General features: G+C 40.9%; 3 protein-coding genes across 4 annotated transcripts; 1 reads left to right on the forward strand and 2 right to left on the reverse strand.

Annotated features, from left to right (window-relative positions):
* Positions 1 to 128: 128 nt before the first annotated feature.
* LOC119006745 (sialic acid-binding Ig-like lectin 14) lies at positions 129 to 5,655 on the reverse strand. Its single transcript, XM_037075793.1, has 8 exons — positions 4,905 to 5,655; positions 4,018 to 4,106; positions 3,550 to 3,897; positions 3,095 to 3,406; positions 2,638 to 2,928; positions 2,174 to 2,264; positions 1,458 to 1,551; positions 129 to 1,380 (listed from the first exon to the last, which is right to left on the reverse strand). Exons 2-8 carry the CDS (start codon positions 4,061 to 4,063, stop codon positions 1,015 to 1,017), a joined length of 1,548 nt encoding a protein of 515 aa, XP_036931688.1. The 5' UTR covers positions 4,064 to 4,106; positions 4,905 to 5,655; the 3' UTR covers positions 129 to 1,014.
* A 589-nt stretch (positions 5,656 to 6,244) lies between these two features.
* On the reverse strand, positions 6,245 to 12,180 carry LOC119006735 (NLR family CARD domain-containing protein 3-like). Its single transcript, XM_037075775.1, has 8 exons — positions 12,039 to 12,180; positions 11,530 to 11,859; positions 10,235 to 10,312; positions 10,068 to 10,118; positions 8,163 to 9,972; positions 7,812 to 7,898; positions 7,322 to 7,489; positions 6,245 to 7,182 (listed from the first exon to the last, which is right to left on the reverse strand). Exons 2-8 carry the CDS (start codon positions 11,855 to 11,857, stop codon positions 6,858 to 6,860), a joined length of 2,847 nt encoding a protein of 948 aa, XP_036931670.1. The 5' UTR covers positions 11,858 to 11,859; positions 12,039 to 12,180; the 3' UTR covers positions 6,245 to 6,857.
* Positions 12,181 to 12,348: 168 nt separating this feature from the next.
* Positions 12,349 to 19,335, forward strand: LOC119006741. 2 transcript variants are annotated; one of them, XM_037075786.1, is made up of 8 exons: positions 12,349 to 13,024; positions 13,808 to 14,212; positions 15,384 to 15,695; positions 15,794 to 16,057; positions 16,867 to 17,139; positions 17,961 to 18,066; positions 18,161 to 18,326; positions 18,455 to 19,335. In XM_037075786.1, the coding sequence occupies exons 1-8, from the start codon at positions 12,820 to 12,822 to the stop codon at positions 18,608 to 18,610; spliced, it is 1,887 nt and encodes a 628-aa protein (XP_036931681.1). In that variant the 5' UTR covers positions 12,349 to 12,819; the 3' UTR covers positions 18,611 to 19,335. The 2 variants fall into 2 exon arrangements, with proteins under 2 accessions (XP_036931681.1, XP_036931682.1); XM_037075787.1 differs by having other exon boundaries at positions 13,811 to 14,212.
* Positions 19,336 to 19,903: the final 568 nt, after the last annotated feature.

The following is a 19,903-nucleotide window of genomic DNA, read 5'->3' on the forward strand; positions in this document are numbered from 1 at the left end:
TTAAAAAGTTGTCTGTAATGACCTGTGAAATTAATGTAATGTAAAAAAAACTGCAGACATTGTTTTTAACATCTTAAATTATTTATTACTATCATAATGTAGATAACATAGACAGAGAGAGAGAGAGAGAGAGACTTTGTTTGCATTACAGATGTCACATGTGTATGAAATGTATGTGTCGTCACTGTGCTGCATTTTCACAAACACATCATATGATAGACGAAAACTACCAAGTAGAATAACGATGTTCAGCGATTCAGCTCGCAAACAAACAGGCAAAGGAATCAGAACCTCGCACAAAAAAGATGCTCTGCAAATACAGTACAGACCCGGTTTACATGTAGCAGAGAGACGCAAACTGGCAGCTTTACAGGTGAAACAGGTTATATACAAACATGCAAACAACGTCAAAACTTATTGATATAAACAGTATTGAATATACAAGAATACATCTCCAGACTTTATCAATATCCCTTAAAAAGATGATATATGGACCAGCCCTATTGTAAGACACAGTGACAGTGCCTGAGCCTCCATGAAAAACATTTTATGGAGACATTTATACAAACAAAAAGACACGTTTGGACTGTCATTAGTCGCCATTGTCATATATAGAGGAAAACATAAACACTAATAATTTATTGTACACCTCAGTTTCATTAACAGACCCTATGCCCCTTACATTTGTTATTTCTGTGAGACAGTCAGAGAGGTGCTGATTCTTTGTAAGGGACTAAACACTGACAGTATAACATCATCTGATGCATAACCGTTACCTTAAACACTTGGAACAGATTCGAACCAACGTCAAACAGAACAAGATCTCCACAACACTCAAATAATGCGCTATCTATCTATCTATCTATCTATCTATCTATCTGTCTATCTATCTATCTATCTGTCTATCTGTCTATCTGTCTATCTGTCTATCTGTCTATCTATCTATCTATCTATCTATCTATCTATCTATCTATCTGTCTATCTATCTATCTATCTATCTATCTATCTATCTATCTATCTAAATGTAACTTGGGCGTATTCACTGGAGACTGCCTTCTTTGCATTTTTTCCAGTCACAGTGTTGCCATAAAGACTCCCCATCTCTTGTGCGTTGCTCAAAACATTCCTGCCCGTGTTTCTCCCCATGTACCTCTGCTCTGCCAGATAGAAGTTATTTTCCCCAGAGTGATCTTCCTTCTTCCTCCTTTTCTTCTTGCTTTTCCAAACCACGCTGGCGTACAACACGTCGCTGCCTTCCTCATCCTGCTTCTCTGAGCTTTGATTGGCAATGTGTTGATGACCTAGTTGTTTTTCTAGTTTATCTGACTGTCTCATCACGTTGGTGTTGACATAAATATCCTCTTCCGACGTGATAGACACCTGAAATAAAAATAAAAGATCAGACGTGCAGCTGGATTACGCCTACTTTAATACCCAATGTAGAAAATGGTTTTTACCTTATTTTCCATTTCACCTGTCAGGCCTCGACTCGTCACAGCTCTGCTGGTGTCACCTGTGCACTCACTCTTTGTAGGTTTGTGCCACACAGCCCTGAAAATAAGAAAGTGTTACGCTCCGTCCAGCTTACATCCACATAATCATTTCAACTTTGGGTTTTAGCTAGCTCATGATTTTCTTGGCAGAATGTGGAAGTATGATCGGTAAGAAAGGTCAAAATAGGCACAAGGGTGAGCTAGTCCTAATTTTGGATGCAAGTTTGTCAACGTGCAGAGCTGTCGAACCCAGAAAACTTACTAATAAAAACTGATCTAAATTTCAGTATTTATGTTGGATTTAAAGGAGACATATAATGCTCATGTTTAGGCTTATTGCTTTATTTGGGGTTACTACTAGAAAAGGTTTACATGCTTAAATCCTTACAAAAACATTTCTGTTTTGTCAAAGTGTTCCCCCTCTGTGTGGAACACTCTGTTTTCTTTCCTGTCTCTTTAAGGCCCCTCCTCCTGAATGCCAAGTCAGCTCTGATTGGTCAGCTCACACAAGCCTGGGCCAGGACCACCAACAACAGCAGAGAAGCAGTTTTAAACAAATTCTTAGGTGCCAAACTTGCAGTAGGCATAAAATATGCAAATGTGCAACACGGTGAAATCTTGTGATGTTGCACAGTCACAGAATTAAAGGTGAGGGTTAGGATTCCCGAGCTGTTACCTACCTGATAGCAACCAGTAGAGCAAATCCTAGTGCTGCTGTAATACCAGCAGCTATGGCAATGAAGATTGGCAAATGGACTCTGCGTGAACAGGCTGTACGGGAGAGAACAGAAGAATGTGAAAATTTGTCAGAAGCATCAATATATTTGGTACTTTTTGCAGTTTGACATGAAGCATTTCTTAGGGGCATATTAACCACAAAATGCAGTGGAAAACATCTGTTGCACATAGTATATCATGTATTAGTGGTAAAGTGTAGTATTAGTATATCACTAATATGATGGATGTCAATTCTAGAAGATGAAACGAGTGTGGCTAACGTGTCCCTTGCATGCGTCTCCTTTACAGCACGCAGAACTAAATGCAGTTTGTGGGAAATACAGATGTAAACCGTGTAGATATAGAGAATATGTTCAAGTTCATCAGAATTTCAAGAAATCCTGATAGTTTCCGCACAAAGACAAACCGTGAGGCTCAAGTCTGTAGACAAAAAATCTCTGAGTAGTTGATCCCACGGAGTTGGAGCTGTGGCAGGACAAACGAAGATCACTCTGCAGCTTATTCACAGTGATGATGCTCCTCAGACCTGAGACGTTTAGAGGCTCACTGCTGACTGCAAACCCTTCAGAGTGATTGACAGGTAACCCATTCAAATACCACTGTAGAGCAGGAGGAGGATTCCCCACAGTCTCACAGGAACAGTTGAGCTGGTCTGCAGTTTGAATGCAGTCAAATGAGGACAGGATCTGCGGAGCAACTGTAACAGATGTAGCAACACGGAAGATTAGACAAAGTTGTGTCAAGTTCGGTTAATGAACATAAGGTTTGCAGTAGTACAATGGTGTTATGATGAATGTCTAGTAAAACCACATTTTAAGATGTTGCAGATTAATTTTACAGCGGAAATGAACACATGAACTCACAGGAAACGTTAAGTGTTAAACGTTTGCTAGGGGCTGACTGAGAGCTGCCATCTTGTTTGCTGTAGACTGCAGTACAGGAGATTATCTTTCCATGATGAAGGCGAGAAGCAGTGAAGGTCAGAACAGAGGTCTGGACTTTAGTTCTGTCCAGATTCTCCTGCAGTGAGTCCTGAATGTGACCCAGGCTGGAGGTCCATGTCAGAGCTGGAGGATGAGACAGACAGGGAGCTGGAGCAGAGCACTTCAAACTCACTGAGGCTCCCTCCTCCACCTTCAGTGTGGACGGAGTCAGAGTCGGTGTGGGTGGATCATCTGGTGGGAAAGAACATTTGAACCAATCAATTAATAAACAGTAATCATTACTCTACATCTTAATTTTATTTGCAAAATGCAGTAAATACAACACAAGGTCACAGCAGGTCTAGAAAGGAGCTGTTGACTGAAGTGAAACCTACCTGTGACTGAAATGTGCAACTTCTGTTCAAAATTCTGTTTGAGTTGGTTACATTCCAGTCTCATTTGATATTCTGTGCTGTACTCATGTTTCATGTTGTTCAGGGTTGTGGTGCAGTCTTTTCTCCTCAAGTCTCCTTTCAGTTCTCCTTGTATTGCACTTGATTGTGGATCACTGCTGTTAAACACAACAGTCTTACGATCAGATTTCCACAGTGCTCTACATGTTCCATCAAGAGCTGAGTGAAATCTGTCCTCTACGTCAAAGGAGCAGGGGATGGTCACACAGGATCCACTCAGAACCTCTATTGACTTCAGCACATTGACCTCAAACTTCCCGCACAGGGCACCTGGAATATGAAACACAAATCGTGAAGAAGATAATCGACACTGGTGAGGCCATGTTACTGCTCTAATGCCTTTTATTACCTGTACTGTTATCGGTCTATGTGGTATATAAAAGAACTCACCTCGCAGCAGAAAGCCAATGAGAAGGAAATTCAGATCTCTGATCATGTTTGTTCATCAGGAGAAGCAGAAACTCAGTTTTTAAACAAGTCTGGAGATACAGATGGAAAAGTTAACATGTTTAATACATTTCACCCCTTCAGTTACAGGACTTATTCGATTGACATGACTCTATTTTCAGTCATTACCGAGATGGAAAAGCAACAACAACCGCATTTAAGGTGAACCAGGGATAAATACTTTGAAATAACAGTTTGTAAGACCAAAACAATTTTATAGATAGGTTGCAGTTTTACAGACATTTCTTGCAGATATGAGAGACATTTTATTAAATCATGTTAATATTCATTCAAGGCTCAATATATGTGGGATGTTTCTATGTGACCCTGCTATAAGACAAGATAAGACAAGTTTTTCTTTTTCTGAATGTTTCTGTGACATAGGGGAACATTAACTGATGAAACAAATATCTGCTTGCAATGTATTTCATAACATGGGAGTCAGTGTGACAGGATGCTGCTTCAGAACATGAAATAATGATAAAAAGACATAAAAACAGGAAGTTATGTGCTGCAACATCCATGACAGACACTTGCTGTACTCCCTTGCTGTGTTTTCTTTTTAAATTATATGGTTAATACATTCAAGATAAGTTACACACATTGTCTAAAAAAAAAAAAAATACAATCAACAGCCTTCTTAAACATTAAAATTTTCAAATCAGAAATTGTGCTCAACTCTCAGTGATCATCCATGACTTTTTCTTGCTTTCCTTTTAAAATTTCCAATTGTTTGTTAGATATAAAGCCAAACAAACTTAACTCTATTTAAAAAGATCTCACTTTCTTGACCAGTTTGTATGTTTACTGTGGAAGTAACAATGACTTACAGGTTCATCAGGTCCCCCGTGCACATAGATGACAGATGCAGAGACGAGTCAGGTTACATGTGAAGTCATATGAGTTTGTAGGAATTGTTTTCAGTGTGGATATTGCACAATTGAAAGTGATGCGTGATCTTTGCAGCACATTTTCCACCGCAGAGCTACGCAGTTTTTTTTTTTCTCCTCAGTATGATAAAGTAAAAAACTTGTTGTCGCCGAGCAACAGTGTTTTAAAAGTCACAAAAATAACTTTGTGAACAAATTTAAATGAAAAATCTAACAGTTTTGTAACTTTGTGACTTAGAATCAAACGAGAGAAAAGATGTATTACAGACAGAAAAAAAGCTGAATTGTAGACATCCACTAACACAATGACACAACAGTCTGTAGTGCTATGCTGAAAATTAAAGCCAACACTAACATCTTATTCTGTTGGTCCTTTTTATGTCTCTCTAAATCAGGGCTTCCTCATAGGTATTTGTTTTTGGCCCCTGACCCATCATTAAGTTTCATTTTTAGCCCCTGCTTTTTATGACCCATGCAACAAAAAGGACATCTTTAAGTGTGTCTTTTATATTTAGCTTTTCTGCTTTTGTTTTATTGTGTTATGTGGCATTTTGTACATGTAAAATGTCTGCAAAGTCTGCACCAAAGGGAGTTACTCTCTCCCACAGACAACACTGCTGCTGCACTGCCTGAGACACCTGGTTTGGCCTTATGTGCGTCACTATGTACCAGCCTTTATAGACATTTATATGTATATATATATATATATATATATATATATATATATATATATATATATATATATATATATATATATAAATATATATATATATATATATATATTTATATTTATATTTATATATATATATATATATATATATTATAAAATACACTCCAGTCAGTCAGCAGACGTACAGTTGCTACTGTGGTATCTGTGGTAAACCTTACTTCATTTCAACATGTGACGTGTGTTGAGTTGTTTGAGGTTTCATAGTCCCCACTGCTGTACGTGTTAAAACAAGAATAACGATAAGATTTGCCAAATAAAACATTGTGTTTTCCTTCAAATATATATATGTAAATCATTTGATAGGTGAATAAATATAGAGTGACCATGAAGGATTATTATTACACACATTTAATGTTCAAAGTTCTATTTGGTGTTTGAATTACCAAATATACATAAACATTTGTTTGTCAAAAAGTCTGATGGACATCCTGTATTTATTTATTTTTTATTTTTATCTTATTTTATTTTATTTTGTTTTATTTTTTTGTTTGCTTGTTCGTGCAAAGGGGGAAGTGCTCTTTGTATTGCTAAAAAAAAAAAAGAAGAAGAAGAAGAAGAAGCACTATATTATAAGTTATGTTACTGTATTGAAAAACTCAATAAACAAAGTTAAAAAAAAAAAAAAAGTCTGATGGACAAAGATAATCCAGTATATCATCTTACATGCAGACATCAGTTAAGTTTAGGGTCACTTGAAATCCACTCTGTTCTAGTAAGTTGTTTGACCTCTTCTTAACAAACTGAAAAAAAAAAATTAAAATTCTCAAAAAAAACAAAAAAACATCCAATAACATAAAACAAAATGTATGAGGACATATTAGGGATTCTGGAGTTGAAGTACAAGAAAGATCATACAAAGTACTCTCAACATCAGTCGCATACATAGAGAAGATTAAGAATAAAAAACTGTCAAATTTGATCTGACTATGTTTCTACAGCTGAGGTCTCTGAGACCACAGAACCGATTTGTCATTTTCTTTATGTTTCATGATGTTCAGTGGTTCAGATTGTCCAACAGCGGCAGAAACCGCACGTGCCCAGGTTATTGCCACATGAGTTCAGAGAGATTGAAGTCAGACTGTCTGTTAACTCATGGTGGATGTTTCGAAAGCCACCTCAGACGACATCCTATCCCCACACAATTTGCTCAAGAGCTCAATAGTTCATCTTCCTGCTGTCGGATCTGTGGAAGACTTGAGCAAATTCACAATCTCCGTCTGGAGCTCCTTGGCCTTCTCTGCATTCTCTCCTCTCTCCACCTGTTTTCCTGCCACCTGGAGCCCCTTCAGCACCGACTGCAGGGCGTCTGCATTCTTCACTGAGTCCATCTGGTCTCTGTCGGCCCGGATCTCCTCCACCCAGTCCAGGTAGGCCTGAAGCAATCCAAGGTCGTCCACAAAGTTTGCGATAATCCGGAGTCCTGGTCTGCGTTGCTCCAGCTCACTCAGCCTCCTCTTCCCCTCCCGTCCGATGTCGTTCCCTACAATGCTGATGAAGGAGATAATAACCAAGTTAAGAGTTTTTACCGTTCATGGTGACAAGGCGTTAACTCACACTAGATGGCAGTGCTTTAATACACTGTGACACTGAGAACGCTGAGCAGAAGTTGGTGTGTTTTAAACCTTACGTCAGCGTCTTCAGAGAGGTGTTTTTGCTGAGGCAGTTGACGATGTTTTCGGTTCCTCGCTCTGTGATGCCGGTGATGTCCAGATACAGTTCCTCCACTGTGGTGTTGTACTCCAGAGCGTTCCAGAGCTCCATAACCCCCTCTGGACCCAGGTTATTGCCACACATACTGTATATGACAGTAGAAGAATTGGTTTGCAGTAACATACATATAGTGTAGAGTGTCGGGGTAGGAGTTGGGTCAGGGTACATGTAGGTCTTGAAAACTCTTGAGAAGAATTGACTTTGACGTTTGTTGTTTTTCGATGGCTAACCCAAACTGTTTTGATGTAAGGGTTGGACAAAGAAACAGGGAACCTACCATTACTTTCCATAATAAATAATTTGTCTCATATTATGACCAGTGTTCCCTCCTAGCTCCATACCCTTTGTGTGTATTTTTTTTCAAGTGGTGTTGTTATAGTTGTAATGAATACTCTCTCATGACTTACAACAGCTTTTTCACTTGGCACTCATTTGATTTCAGAACTGCAGATTCCAAAATAGCTGCTTGCTTATCCAGGCAGTTGTACCTCAAACTGAAAAATAACAGAAACACATTAGGTTGACGATGTGTTTCGCCATCCATGTATCCATTTCCCAAAGGGAGCAGAGGGTCTGTCTCAATATGCATTTGGCTAGAGGCTGTTCACACTGGAGAGCTTAGTAGTCTGACACAGAGCTAGAAATGACAAGCATGCAGACAAAGGGAGAAGATGCACAGACCACAGAGAAGGGCATTGACCAGCCAGTAAATTGAATCACAGCCTTTTTTTTTCAGCAATATGAAGTCAGTTACTCACTAGAGAGATTCACAGCGATGTAGGATTGGTCCCAGTCTGTTCAGTCCTCTGTTTCCGATGTTTGAGTAGCCTAAGTTGAGCTCCTGCAGCTTGTGTGGAGAGAACTGCAGCACATAGTGCATGGCCGCACAGTCCACGACAGTCAGCTTCATTTTAAACAGGTTGAGTTTCTTGATCTCTGGTGCTGCCATGCCGGTAGTTTCCTTCATATGGAACTCCATCAGACAGTGGAGAAGATTCAGGGCTGCATGGTTCTCGAGCTTCCTGCCCTTAAACTGGTCTTGGAACCACAGACCTAGCCTGGCAGGGACGGCATCCCCTTGCTCCACTGGGGAAAGAACAAGGCCATCCAACTGACCTCCCAGTCGAGCTCGGAGCATTCCCATGAAGAAGCGTGTGAACATCTGGAGACTCTCCAGCTTGTCCATGCTGATGTCTGTGTTTTGCAGGGGTGCAGCTGTGGAGGATGGCGGATGTTGCCCAAAGCACCAGAAGTCAAGAGCCTGGATTATGTCCTCCTGGCTGAAGAGATTGATGGCACAGTAGAGGGCAGCCAAATGTTCTTGAACAGTCAAGTGGAAGAAAGAAAACATCTCCACTGTTTCCTCTTTGAGAGGCTGGAGGATGTGACAGAGAAAGGTGCTCTGGATATCAGCAGGCGTAACACTGTAGTTCTCCAGATCAGCTCTGTTGAACATGATCTTTTTCTGTAGGAGGCTTTCATAAGCCAGCTTTCCCAGGTTTGTCAGATGTTGCCTTGCGAGTGAGAGAACTTCAGATCTCGGGGTACTTCTCTCTGCGCTCCCCCTCAGCGCATGGTGCTTGACTGCTGTAAACAGGTAGCAGAAGTAAACCTCACTGACTGTTCTGGGCGGGTTCAGCTCCAGAGACTTTGAGTCACCAACATCTTGATTTTCTGCTGAGAAGAACTCAGCCATAGCGGTGCAGATGATGTAGCAATAAAGAGGGATGAAGGACAGCACGAAAAGGTTGTCATTGTTCAAGATGTAATCGTAGACTTTTTCGGCGACTTTACTGTCTTTGTAGAACTTGGTGGTATATTCCTTCACCTGATTCTCCTCAAAGCCCAGCACCACGCAGCATCTCTGGAAGAAACGCTTGGGAGCTTCAGTGGATGGTCTTGTCGTGAGAATGACTGATGCCTCCGGTAGAAGACTTCCCTTGATTAAAGCCACCATCAGCTCTGAGACTGGCACCCTCGAACCAACGTCAAAGTTTTTGTCAGGAGCGTTCCAGTCCAAGGGGAGTTTAAACTCATCTAATCCATCCAAGATGAACAGCAAAGAGCTTGGCGAGGTGAAAAGATCTGGGAGGGCTTCCTTCAGGTACCGGAACCGTTCCCCAAGCAGCTCCAATAAGCTCAGGGGTGCTTCAATCAGATTAAGCTCTCTGAAGCGCAGGTCAAAAACACAGGTGAATTCACGCATGTTCTTCCCAATTGCCCACTCGTACACCAGTCTTTGCACTGCTACACTCTTTCCGATACCAGCTATACCCTTCACTTTAACCCTTTTGGGGGGCCGTCCAGATGTTTCATTGGGGCTCAGTAGATGGCATGGCCGGATGCGCTGGCAGGCCTGGTGGACGTAGATGCGAGCTCTTCTGCTCGCCAGGTCAAAGTACTCATGTCTGCTGCCGTCAACTAAGTCATCATCTTCTGTCACAAAAAGGTCAGTGTAGCGGATTTCGATGTGGGAAGCTGAGTTTGAAGTTACCCCCTCACCCTCTGAGTAGCATTTTAACTGCTCTGTGCGCTTCAGTAGGGTTGTTTTGTGGGCAGAAATATGAACTGCAGTACAGGATAGGAAGGGTAAACATATTGTTGAGTTGTACTCAGTTTTTGATAAGATTGAGATTTTCTGGTAACCTAAAATATCAACATACCTCGGAGGTTGGACAGCTTTACGCTCCTGGTGGGGCTCAGTTCTTCTTTAGCTGCTTAGCAAAGATCATTTCACTTGATACGTTCTCAAAACATGAAAACAAGCCAAGTATTTATTTAGAAATAATATCATAAAGACATAGTTTCTAATAAAATAATAAATCCATACCTTTAACCTCAGCAGTCAGGGTGAATCCCTTGCTTTTTCCTTTGAACAGTTTAGCAAGTGGTCCTTTCGGCTTCTTCTCTGTGGATATCACAGTATTTGTATTGTAAATGAGATCTTTTGATATACAGTACATATCACACAGTGTAATTTCAAGTTGGTTTAGATACTATGTATTTGATATTCTTGTTTTTGCAGCTCAAAAACAATAGTCTACAGTTAGGCTAACAGCTCTATAAGACCCATAAAGATTTACAGGATGTTGGGTCTCTCTGAGACAGAGCTCACCAGAGTTTAGATCTGCTTATCTGAATACTCCTGTGATTATAAAGTCTTTGTTCTTCCCTGTGAGGCACAATCACAAGAATTTGGAGGGGGAAGTCTAAGCGCAGGGCTGCTTTGAGCTAAATGCTAACATCAGCATGCTAATGTGCTCACACTGACAATGCCAACATGCTCATGTTTTGCAGATATAATGGTTACCATGATCACTATCTTAGAAAGGTAGCATGCTAGTATCAGCTTGATGGGCTCATCGAAAGGGGGTGAGCCCGATGTTCCCACATTTCTAGACATTTTCAAAATTAGGTTTTGTGTTCCTACATTTCCCTTCAATTTTAGCCCTATCCTCCCACAAGATTTTTTGGAAGCACTTTATAGTAAATGAATGAATGAATGAATGAGCAATTAGTTTGGGGTTAGGGTAAATTTATTTAAAAAAAAAAAAAAAAAAAAAAGGAAACGTGGGAACATAGGGCCTAATTTAAAAATATAAAAAATTTAATGTAGGAACACAGGGCTGTGGAAACATAGGCACGCTAAGTATGTATATTAGTCCTGCAAGTATTTGGTCATAAAAGAAAAAAGCATCATTACAACCACATGACACAGTAATCTGTCCAATAACAGCTGTCAAGACATTTCACTCAAAACAAGAAAGGTCAGCCTGCAGGTCAGTCTCCTCACCAGGACAGACCTAGAACCATGTTGGTAGCAAAGCATGACAGCTGAAAAGCTTATCAAAGCTGACCTATATGTTGTTTTTACACTCATTTTTGCCAACATCAATGAAAGGTTCCTTATCAAGACATCACAGTTGATTTGACCCTGTTAATCATTTTCTTCCACCTTTGTTACTCAGGCAGTAAAACTTGCCTTGTCTTCAGCTCCAGTCGTGCAGTTTGCAGTGTGCAGTTTTGTGCAACAGCATCATTCAAATATCTTTTAACTTTAAATGCACATTTTAATATGAATACTTACAGTTTACAGTCATCACCAGTACATTAAAGCAACCTCACCTTCAACTGTCACGGCTGTAGGTGCTGGCTTACTGACGGCATCGTTCCTGCAGTGTCTCTCCACCCAGACCTGCAGATCCCTGCAGTAATAATCCTGCACCTCCTTCAGCACCTGCAGGAACTTCTGGCTGCTCTCCTCGGTGCCGCAAACCGTCTCTAGAGCCTGGGCCACGGCATTGGAAGGTAACTTCTCCAGCAGAGACAGGTAGTGGGCTGAGGAAAGCACCCGATCATCACGCAGCCATCGCAGCAACGGTGCTGGGTGGTCACTGGTCCAGTTCAGCAGCAGGTCTCGCTGAGACCGCAGCAGTTGTTGAGCTGAGGTCATGGCTTCAGAAAATACAGTCAGGAGAAATGCTGTCACTTAATGGCATCTTAAGTGCAAAGTTAGGTGTTACTTTGAACTCTGTGGGTTTTTTTCAGTTCCCACACCTACATTCAGAAAGTATCACAGAGAGCAAGAAGAGATTCTGCACAAATTCTACCATGCTTGTTGATTTAATGCTTACCTTGCAGTGGTGTTTTATTGATATGTTCTGCGTGTACTTCCCTCAAGTCTTGTTTTGCTGTTACAGTCGTGAGTGCTGGCAGAGAAGCTGTTTGTGTTCTGTCTTAAGGTGCAGCGAGGCGGAGTGCAATGACTTCAGCAGCAATTCAAACAGCTTTTCAAAGGGTCCATGGTTCAAGTCTTTGTCCCAGCCTCTCAATCCATCGGCTTTGTTTGATCTCTCAGAAACATGCCAAGAAAAATATGAAACTCTGACGCATTTTCAAAACAAAGAGTGACTTCAAAAATTCAATGCAATGCTGAAAAATGAAAACAGACAATTACATTCTTAGATTTTTTTTTTTAATTTCTTAAATTCTTTTGTTGAAATACAAAAGTTTTAGCCTGACCTTTATCACACTGATGGATATTTTTTATAGACACAACATCATCGGTGTCAGGTGGAAACATTAATCATTAATCTGGTACTTTCTTTTGGAGCTTCACTTTGTGATCATCGCTTTTATCACGCTGTCAGAGGTTTGGTTAGTACGGTCTACGTAGACAGCGGGAATCAGGGATGAGCACATTTAGCTGCTGAAGCCTTTGAGGAAATGGTCAGCAGCATGAGGGTGACTCAACCATTGTCATGTGTTGTCTTGCACATTCTTGCTGAGGTCTTTCTTTCCCTATAACAAACAATCCCTACTTCCACCACCTGAATTTGGAAGTCAAATAAAACTACTAACCAGTGCTGATAAAAAAAAAAATAATAATAATAAAATCACATTTTGAGAAATGAAATGAATGAATGTAATAAAGATGGATATTTTGAAGATTTTGGAGGACGATACATCAAAGTGAAGTCACGGCACCACGACCACAATGAAACGCTCCAACTTCCCCTTCTGCGCTCTTCTCGTCATCCTTCCCTCTGTCTGTGCTGGCAGAGCAGAGCTGCAGTCATGCATGTGGACACTGTCTTTCTTGTGTGTCCTCTGATTTTTGGTGAGTAATTTAATCCTTTTATAACTCTTAAAAAATGCATTATCTTCAGAATCCTCTGTGGATTTCATGGCTTTTCATTATTCAGACTTATTAAGCCTGTTATATTATACTTCTTATCCATAACTTATTACCCCTGATATTGCTTTTATCTTTATCTATTCCTGTAAGAAAATTAGAAATTGTTGGTTTTGTTTTCTTGTCTGTGAATGCTTCCTGCAGAATGAACTATACTGGATGATTACATTATATTCGCAAATAAGGATAATTTTTGTCACATTATTAATTGTAAGATCATTTATTTACCTGATGAAGTTAATGAGTGTGAAAATAAAAGCAAAAGTGTGCAAAAATCTAGCTAACTGTGGTTTTAAGATATTTACTACATCATGTCCACTCAGTTAAAAGCTAAGTGCTGTAGATTTTCCAGAGCCAAAGGTGCAGATGCCCTCTTCCCTTTTCTAAATATACATCTGTTGCGAAATTTACCCCGGTCATATTGTGTATTTGCAGACAGTGCAGCCAAAACAGCGGATCAGTCGACCGTATTCTTTACGATGACCTTTCTAGAAGATCTCAGAGGATAAATTCAGTTACACCACCATGATTAGAAGTCAGTGCTGGAACAGAAACGTTTAGAGATCAAGTTAAATCACAATTATGAGATGTGATTATATGTTTGATGCTTGATAGAACTTGACCAGCTGTCTCCTGTGATTTAACCCTGAACCCAGAACGAGCCATACTGCATCAGATCATGTGTATTCTCTCTGTTCTGCATCACAGCAGCAGCCTTGTGGAGGGACGTCCAGGCCGTCTCTCCTGTCCCCTCAGTCCCTGACCGTGTCCAGGCTCTTGTGGGCTCCTGTGTGGTGATCCCCTGCTCTTTCACTCCTCCCGCTCCTCATCCTAGCAGGGGCCGAAAGCAGAGGGTGGACGTCCGGCTGAGGTTCAGAGGTGGCGGCCACCTATTCCCTCTCCGCAGCACAGCTTTTAACAGCGAGGACAGAGATCAAGTGAGCAGGGATTTCCTAGGCCGGACGTCCCTCTTTGGACGGATCGCAGATGGAGACTGCTCAGTGAAGATCGAAAGGATCAACCAGGACGACTCAAGGGTGTTTGAGGTCGCTCTGAAGAAAGGTGATGACTTACTCTGGGGGCAGCCAAGGAGGCTCAGTTTGGATGTTGTAGGTGAGTGGGGGAGTGAATACACACTGCCTCTTTCCTCTCCTATACAATGTTTAACAACCAGAATATTTGTGTCCAGGCTTCAGGATGTGGAAACATTATCACCATACAGTGAAGAATCTCCTAAACATGAATAATTGCATACAAAAGCCTCCAAAAACCCCAAAAGCTAAGAAGAAATGTTATTGCATACTGATGTGCAGAGTGCAGAAGTGCATGACATGTAGATCCGTCTTCCTTCAGCTCAGCAGTTTGCCCAGCAGAGTAGTAGAAACATACACCACTTTTTACATTCAGTAAGCAGTAATAATGAACAAGTCCTTTTTAGAAATTAAGATTATGGAAAGAAAGAACAACCCTGTAAAAGAAGATAAAGAGGAATAGGAAGAGTCTCTTAAAAAAAAAAAGAGAACAAAAATGTATTTTAAAGGCATCTTGGTGTAGCATTGGGATCATTAGACTTGCTGTCTTCATTGTTAAACAACCACAATTGTTAAGTCTGATACGAGTCGGGCAGAAATGTTGACTGATATTTATTTATTATTTATTAACATTTAATTCATAATACGTTATTTCTATACCACTTATCAAACCAACGTACAAAGAAGAAAAGAGAAATAAAATAACTGCAAAAATAAAATGAGAGCAATAGCAAGAGCAAAATTTAAAAAAATAATCAACAGCTAATTCAGACTAATAAAATCTCCATGCAGATCAGGTAAGTTCATCATATACATCCCACTAAAAGAACCTTTTTAGAAAATATTTGACAGAAGACACTTGGACTTGACTTGGACTGCCTTATTTATTTCGTCCCCTGATAGCAAAAGCTGCTTCCCCTTTAGTTTTCAGCCTGGACTCTGGGATAGTCAAAAGACAACTGACCGAGGATCCCAAAGTGCACACAGGTTCGTAAGGTATTAAAAGGTCTGAAATGTATTCTGAAGTGTTAGTCACATTTGTTGACTCCCTTCCTCATTCTTTGACCCGTCATGTGACGTTTCCCCGGGAGTTACAGCGACTGAAATGCACCTTCAGTAAATATCAGACTCAACAAAATATCTGACAGAGGTCCAGTCCTGTTTTAGACCTTAATGCAGAAACGTTAAGTGTTGTTTTATCTCTCACATCAGTAACGCAGCAGAGTAATAATGGAGGTTTATCTCACTGACAGACACTCCTGAGGCTCCTGTCATCAGCGGCATGTTGGCAGCCACCGAGGGACAGCTGGTCACCCTGAACTGCTCTGTCAGCTATCACTGCCCCTCCAGACCTCCGGCCCTGCAGTGGTTCTGGGAGCGAGGAGCCCAGCTGAACGTCACCGAGCCCGGGGCGGTGCAGACGCTCCACCCAGAGCCCCACAGGCCGATGTTGCTGGTCTCCGTGTCCTTCACCGTGTCACACAAGGTGAAACCCAGGCTCAGATGTGAAGTCAGCCACCCTGGAGGAAAGGCACTGGCCACCTCGAGGGATCTGCATGTGACATGTGAGCATAGTTTTGACACGTTATCTTTGAGTTTATTGCCTCAGTTTAATCTGAAATCGTAATTATTATTATTTCTGTTATTTTTTTATGCTTTCTAGTTTCCCCAAAAGATGTGATGGTCCAGGTCCAGTCCCTGATGGTGCAGGAGGGGGGCAGCGCCTTGTTGGTCTGCACATGTAAAGCTGACCCGCCGGCGTCCGAGTACCGCTGGTCCTACAGTCAGCACGGCCGCACGGTGCACCTCCACCAGCGCACACACTCAGTCCGGGTGTACAACGTGACCCGGGACATGAGGGTCCGCTGCACAGCGCAGAACCTGATTGGTCGAGGGGAGTCTCGTCCCACGCCGCTGAACATACAATGTAATCCTGCTTGTTTGGTCTGTAAGATATGAATCTGTGTTTCCCAAAGTCCGAGATGACGTCCTCACATTACTTGTCTTGTCTGTCGTGGAGGACAAAACAAAAATATTCACAAGTTTTTTTTAAAAAACAATGAATTAAAATAGTTGTCAATAATATAAGAATAACATAGCTGACAACTATTAATGAGAAGTGAAGATGTTTTGTTCTCTTATTTTGTTAATTTAATTCCCCTTTTCGATGTAAAGCTAGCCACATTTTCACTGGAGAAGGGATTTGAGGGAAACATTTAACATCCACATCTTCGCTTATTCACTGAAAACTAATTTTAAAAATATAGATAAGAGGAGTGTAACTGCTCTGTACAGTAAATATAAATCTACTCCAAACAACAGGGACTTTTCTGGTTCTGCCCAAGAAATAGTCCGGTACCTCACTCCCCTGAAAGAGAAAGATTAAACAAGCAAACTTTCCATTTTAAGATTACAATCGCATAAATCTTTCCTCCATTTGTCACGCTGCCCCTCTCTCTTCACTTCTATTTGTATGGTACAGAAATCACAAGCGTGTCTCAAGGGCCTTTACTATCTGTATATTATGCAACGCTATTCATCCAGATATCCTTTGTTTTTTATTGCTAAAAGACTGATGGTGAAACTATATTATATGCTTCAAAAGTCATTTATGATTTAAAGAAGATAAAGAATATTGAGTGTACTGAGTTCAAGAGTTTCTGGCAGAGTCTGAATGTGCCCTCTCTCTCTCTCTCTCTCTCTCTCTCTCTCTCTCTCTCTCTCTCTCCCCTGCAGACAAACCGCTCATCCTCCCATTCTCCTCCTCATGTGTGCTGGAGGATTCGGAGGTTTTGTGTCGCTGTTCGGTCGACTCCAACCCCAAACCAGCAGTCACCTGGAGCGTAAACGGGACCGTTCCGCCTCATGATATCAACGTGTCAGTGTCATCTGAGCCCGGCATGCTGACAGCCACTCTGAGGGGCCACATGGACGAACCCCAGACGGTGATCTGCTTCGCTGTCAACGCCCTGGGAAATGACTCCCTGATGCTGCTGCAGGGAGGAGAAGGTGTGTTTAAAGCACTAAAAAAGGACAATAATGCTGCCGCTTGATTTTCGGTCACTCTGATGTGGAGTGTGAAGCTGAAACATCTGCAGCTGGAAGAGAATAGGCTGCAGAATGAATTAGGAAATGCTGCAAAGAAAACCTGATGTTGTTGTTCGTCTACTGAGCCATACTCTTTAATTGCTTCAGTCCATATTTATTTCCTCATAATGCAGTGCTTAGAATGTGTTTTTTTTCCAAAACCTTTAAAAAGATCACATTATATGCACGATATATTGTATGATATCTAATTGAGGTCAAGAGACAAGCAATGTGTCTGACAGGCCTCAACTTCAACCATAATCCACATTGTTCCAGCCACAGCAGGGAGGGAAAATTGATTATTACAAACCCAAATTTTGAAAATGTTTGCTAAATCAAAAGCAAACACGGAATGTGGTCATTTTAAAAAAGAAGAAAAAAAAGAACTGTGTTTACTGACAGCGGTTTTCGTGACATCCTTGATAATCTGGTTAAATGTGTTTCACAAAGAGGTGACTGTCGCCTCACCGTTGCTTGTGGATGACAGAGCCTTTCAATTATCATCCTTTCATACCCAATCATGATACCATCACCTGGCATCAGTTGACCTGTCTACCTGTCTGCAGGTGTTTCATGAGTATTCCACAACTTCCCCAGTCTTTCGTTGCCCCTGTATAAACTTCTAGAAACCTACTGATATAAATATGTGTATATTTACAAAATGCATGAGGCCGATGAGGTAAAACGTTGCATCTATTGTCTTTGCACTGCTGATCCGTGCCTGCTCTTTTCACTGTGCGCAGACATGGCACCATTATTGCTGTGGTTGGTCATCCCTGCTGCAGCCATCTGCCTGGTCGTATTCCTTCTGTCTCTCCTTTTCTACTGCTGCCGAAAGAGAGCTGAAAAGTATGTGAAGCCTTTCTGCCTTTTTAAAATGCTCGCACAATTTGTCACACTTGCTCGTGGGGTGAGGTTCACGTCCCTGTTCTGCGCCTCTCAGACATGTCCTGAGGAGAAGCCCAGCTGTGTACCCTGGAGGCCTGGGGATTTATCAGGACCGGACACCGCTCTACATTAACTGCACAGAAGTGACTCATATCTACACCAATGGCAGCTACCAACTTGTGTATCAGAACTGCACGCCTCTTTTTGTTCATACTAAGCAGGTATTTGATTATCCTGGTGTGTGAGTGCAGGGTATGTCCTTGGCAACAGGGGACATCACTCAGACCAAAATCCCTCATTCCCAAATTTGAGGATTAGCAACATCTGTCCTTTTTTTTTCCTTTCCCAGATCCGTCCAATGGGCCGAAGAGGTGGAGAGAGAAGAAGAGGTGGAGGTGAGGGTGGAGGAATAGACAGACAAGCGGGTTTGGGAGTTAGGCGCACAAGAGAGGTGCAGAGTGATGCAGGCGACGCAGACACGGCGATCTACCTGGAGATCCTCTGAGCTCACTGTGGAGAACACACGTCTCATTAGACTTCATATACATTCACACTGATTGTAATGTATAGTTCATGTAACTTACAGCTATTGTATATATTGTACATGTATATCTTTGTGTCCCAAGCATTTCACAACTGTGCACTATGTCATCTTTGGTCTATCTATATAATCTCCATATTGAACAATTTCTGTGTCTTTGAGTGAGGGCCTGTGACCTACATCTGTGCTCCTTTTTTATATAAAAGATAAAAAGGTTTGATAAAAGTGGTTTCCCACCATCTCTTCTTGTGTCAGTACAACTCATGCAAGCACAGATCCTCATATTTCATTTGATCGCAACCGTCCGCTGCTTCAAATGGATTTGTAAAAGCAGCTGCAGCATGTCATGCACAAACTTATCCTCAGGCGGAGTTTAAAGTTCCTATGCAGGGAAAAAGATTGCAGCTGAAGCTGTAATGTATTTTTAATCAATTTATTACATAAGTGAGGAAATGTGTCATGCTCGGGAGAAACGCAAAGACATTTCAGTGCAGGAAGAGCACAAGTGTCATCAGTAACATAAACAATAGACCTGCGCTGTTAAACATCACAGTAAGTCCTAAATACGTAAATGGAATGAAGCCATTTGTTACGACCAACATCTTATTTGTTTTTCCTCACAGAATAGCACAAACGTGTTAATAGAATTGTCATCTGCTGAAAGTGTTAAACTCTTGTGTTTAATTTAACATTTTCGCATGTGTCCTTGTATTTCTTTTTTCCGTTTTATCCTTTATGTGTCTTGTCTAGTTTGTCTCCAGTGCTGTTGTAATTCTAAGGATTACTTCCCTGTTAAAACAAGAACATCAAGTGTTTCATTTTCACAGTTACGGTCAAGGACAGACCCCGAGAAATTCAACAATTCTTACTGCTGAATGCACCTACGCATTTCTTAAAATGAGATATCAAAGATGTCTGCCACGAAAAAGGGTTTATTGAAAGGTTTCTTATTAAAACAGAAAAGAAAAACGTGTCCATAACAGAAAACATGTCATTATCAAAGCTTGTTTCTTACAAGACAGGGCACACCCAACACCAAAATCTGGAAAACAAACAGGATTAATGATTTGACTGAAATACTCCATCTGTATTTTAATACTGTTAGGCATTTAAAGATGGGAAAGATAAATATAGTGTGAATATATGTATGTACTATATTATATTATATTATATTATATTATATTATATTATATTATATTATATTATATTATATTATATTATATTATATTATATTATATTATATTGTGTGACCACCCT

This window comes from Acanthopagrus latus, chromosome 17, assembly GCF_904848185.1.
Source record: "Acanthopagrus latus isolate v.2019 chromosome 17, fAcaLat1.1, whole genome shotgun sequence".
Lineage (NCBI taxonomy): Eukaryota > Metazoa > Chordata > Actinopteri > Spariformes > Sparidae > Acanthopagrus > Acanthopagrus latus.

What these genes read in the sequence shown, in the direction of transcription:
- LOC119006745 (XM_037075793.1), bottom strand. Translation starts at nt 4,063, where the DNA reads ATGATCAGAGATCTGAATTTCCTTCTCATTGGCTTTCTGCTGCGAG. An exon ending in GTTGCACATTTCAGTCACAG is followed by an intron (nt 3,407 to 3,549) that starts GTAGGTTTCACT and finishes CTTTCCCACCAG; the next exon opens with ATGATCCACCCACACCGACT. An exon ending in CTACAGACTTGAGCCTCACG is followed by an intron (nt 2,265 to 2,637) that starts GTTTGTCTTTGT and finishes TCTCCCGTACAG; the next exon opens with CCTGTTCACGCAGAGTCCAT.
- LOC119006735 (XM_037075775.1), bottom strand. Translation starts at nt 11,857, where the DNA reads ATGACCTCAGCTCAACAACTGCTGCGGTCTCAGCGAGACCTGCTGCTG. An exon ending in AAAGCTGTCCAACCTCCGAG is followed by an intron (nt 9,973 to 10,067) that starts GTATGTTGATAT and finishes CCTGTACTGCAG; the next exon opens with TTCATATTTCTGCCCACAAA. An exon ending in CATCGCTGTGAATCTCTCTA is followed by an intron (nt 7,899 to 8,162) that starts GTGAGTAACTGA and finishes GTTATTTTTCAG; the next exon opens with TTTGAGGTACAACTGCCTGG.
- LOC119006741 (XM_037075786.1), top strand. Translation starts at nt 12,820, where the DNA reads ATGAATGAATGTAATAAAGATGGATATTTTGAAGATTTTGGAGGACGA. An exon ending in GCTCAGTTTGGATGTTGTAG is followed by an intron (nt 14,213 to 15,383) that starts GTGAGTGGGGGA and finishes TCTCACTGACAG; the next exon opens with ACACTCCTGAGGCTCCTGTC. An exon ending in TTTTTGTTCATACTAAGCAG is followed by an intron (nt 18,327 to 18,454) that starts GTATTTGATTAT and finishes TTCCTTTCCCAG; the next exon opens with ATCCGTCCAATGGGCCGAAG.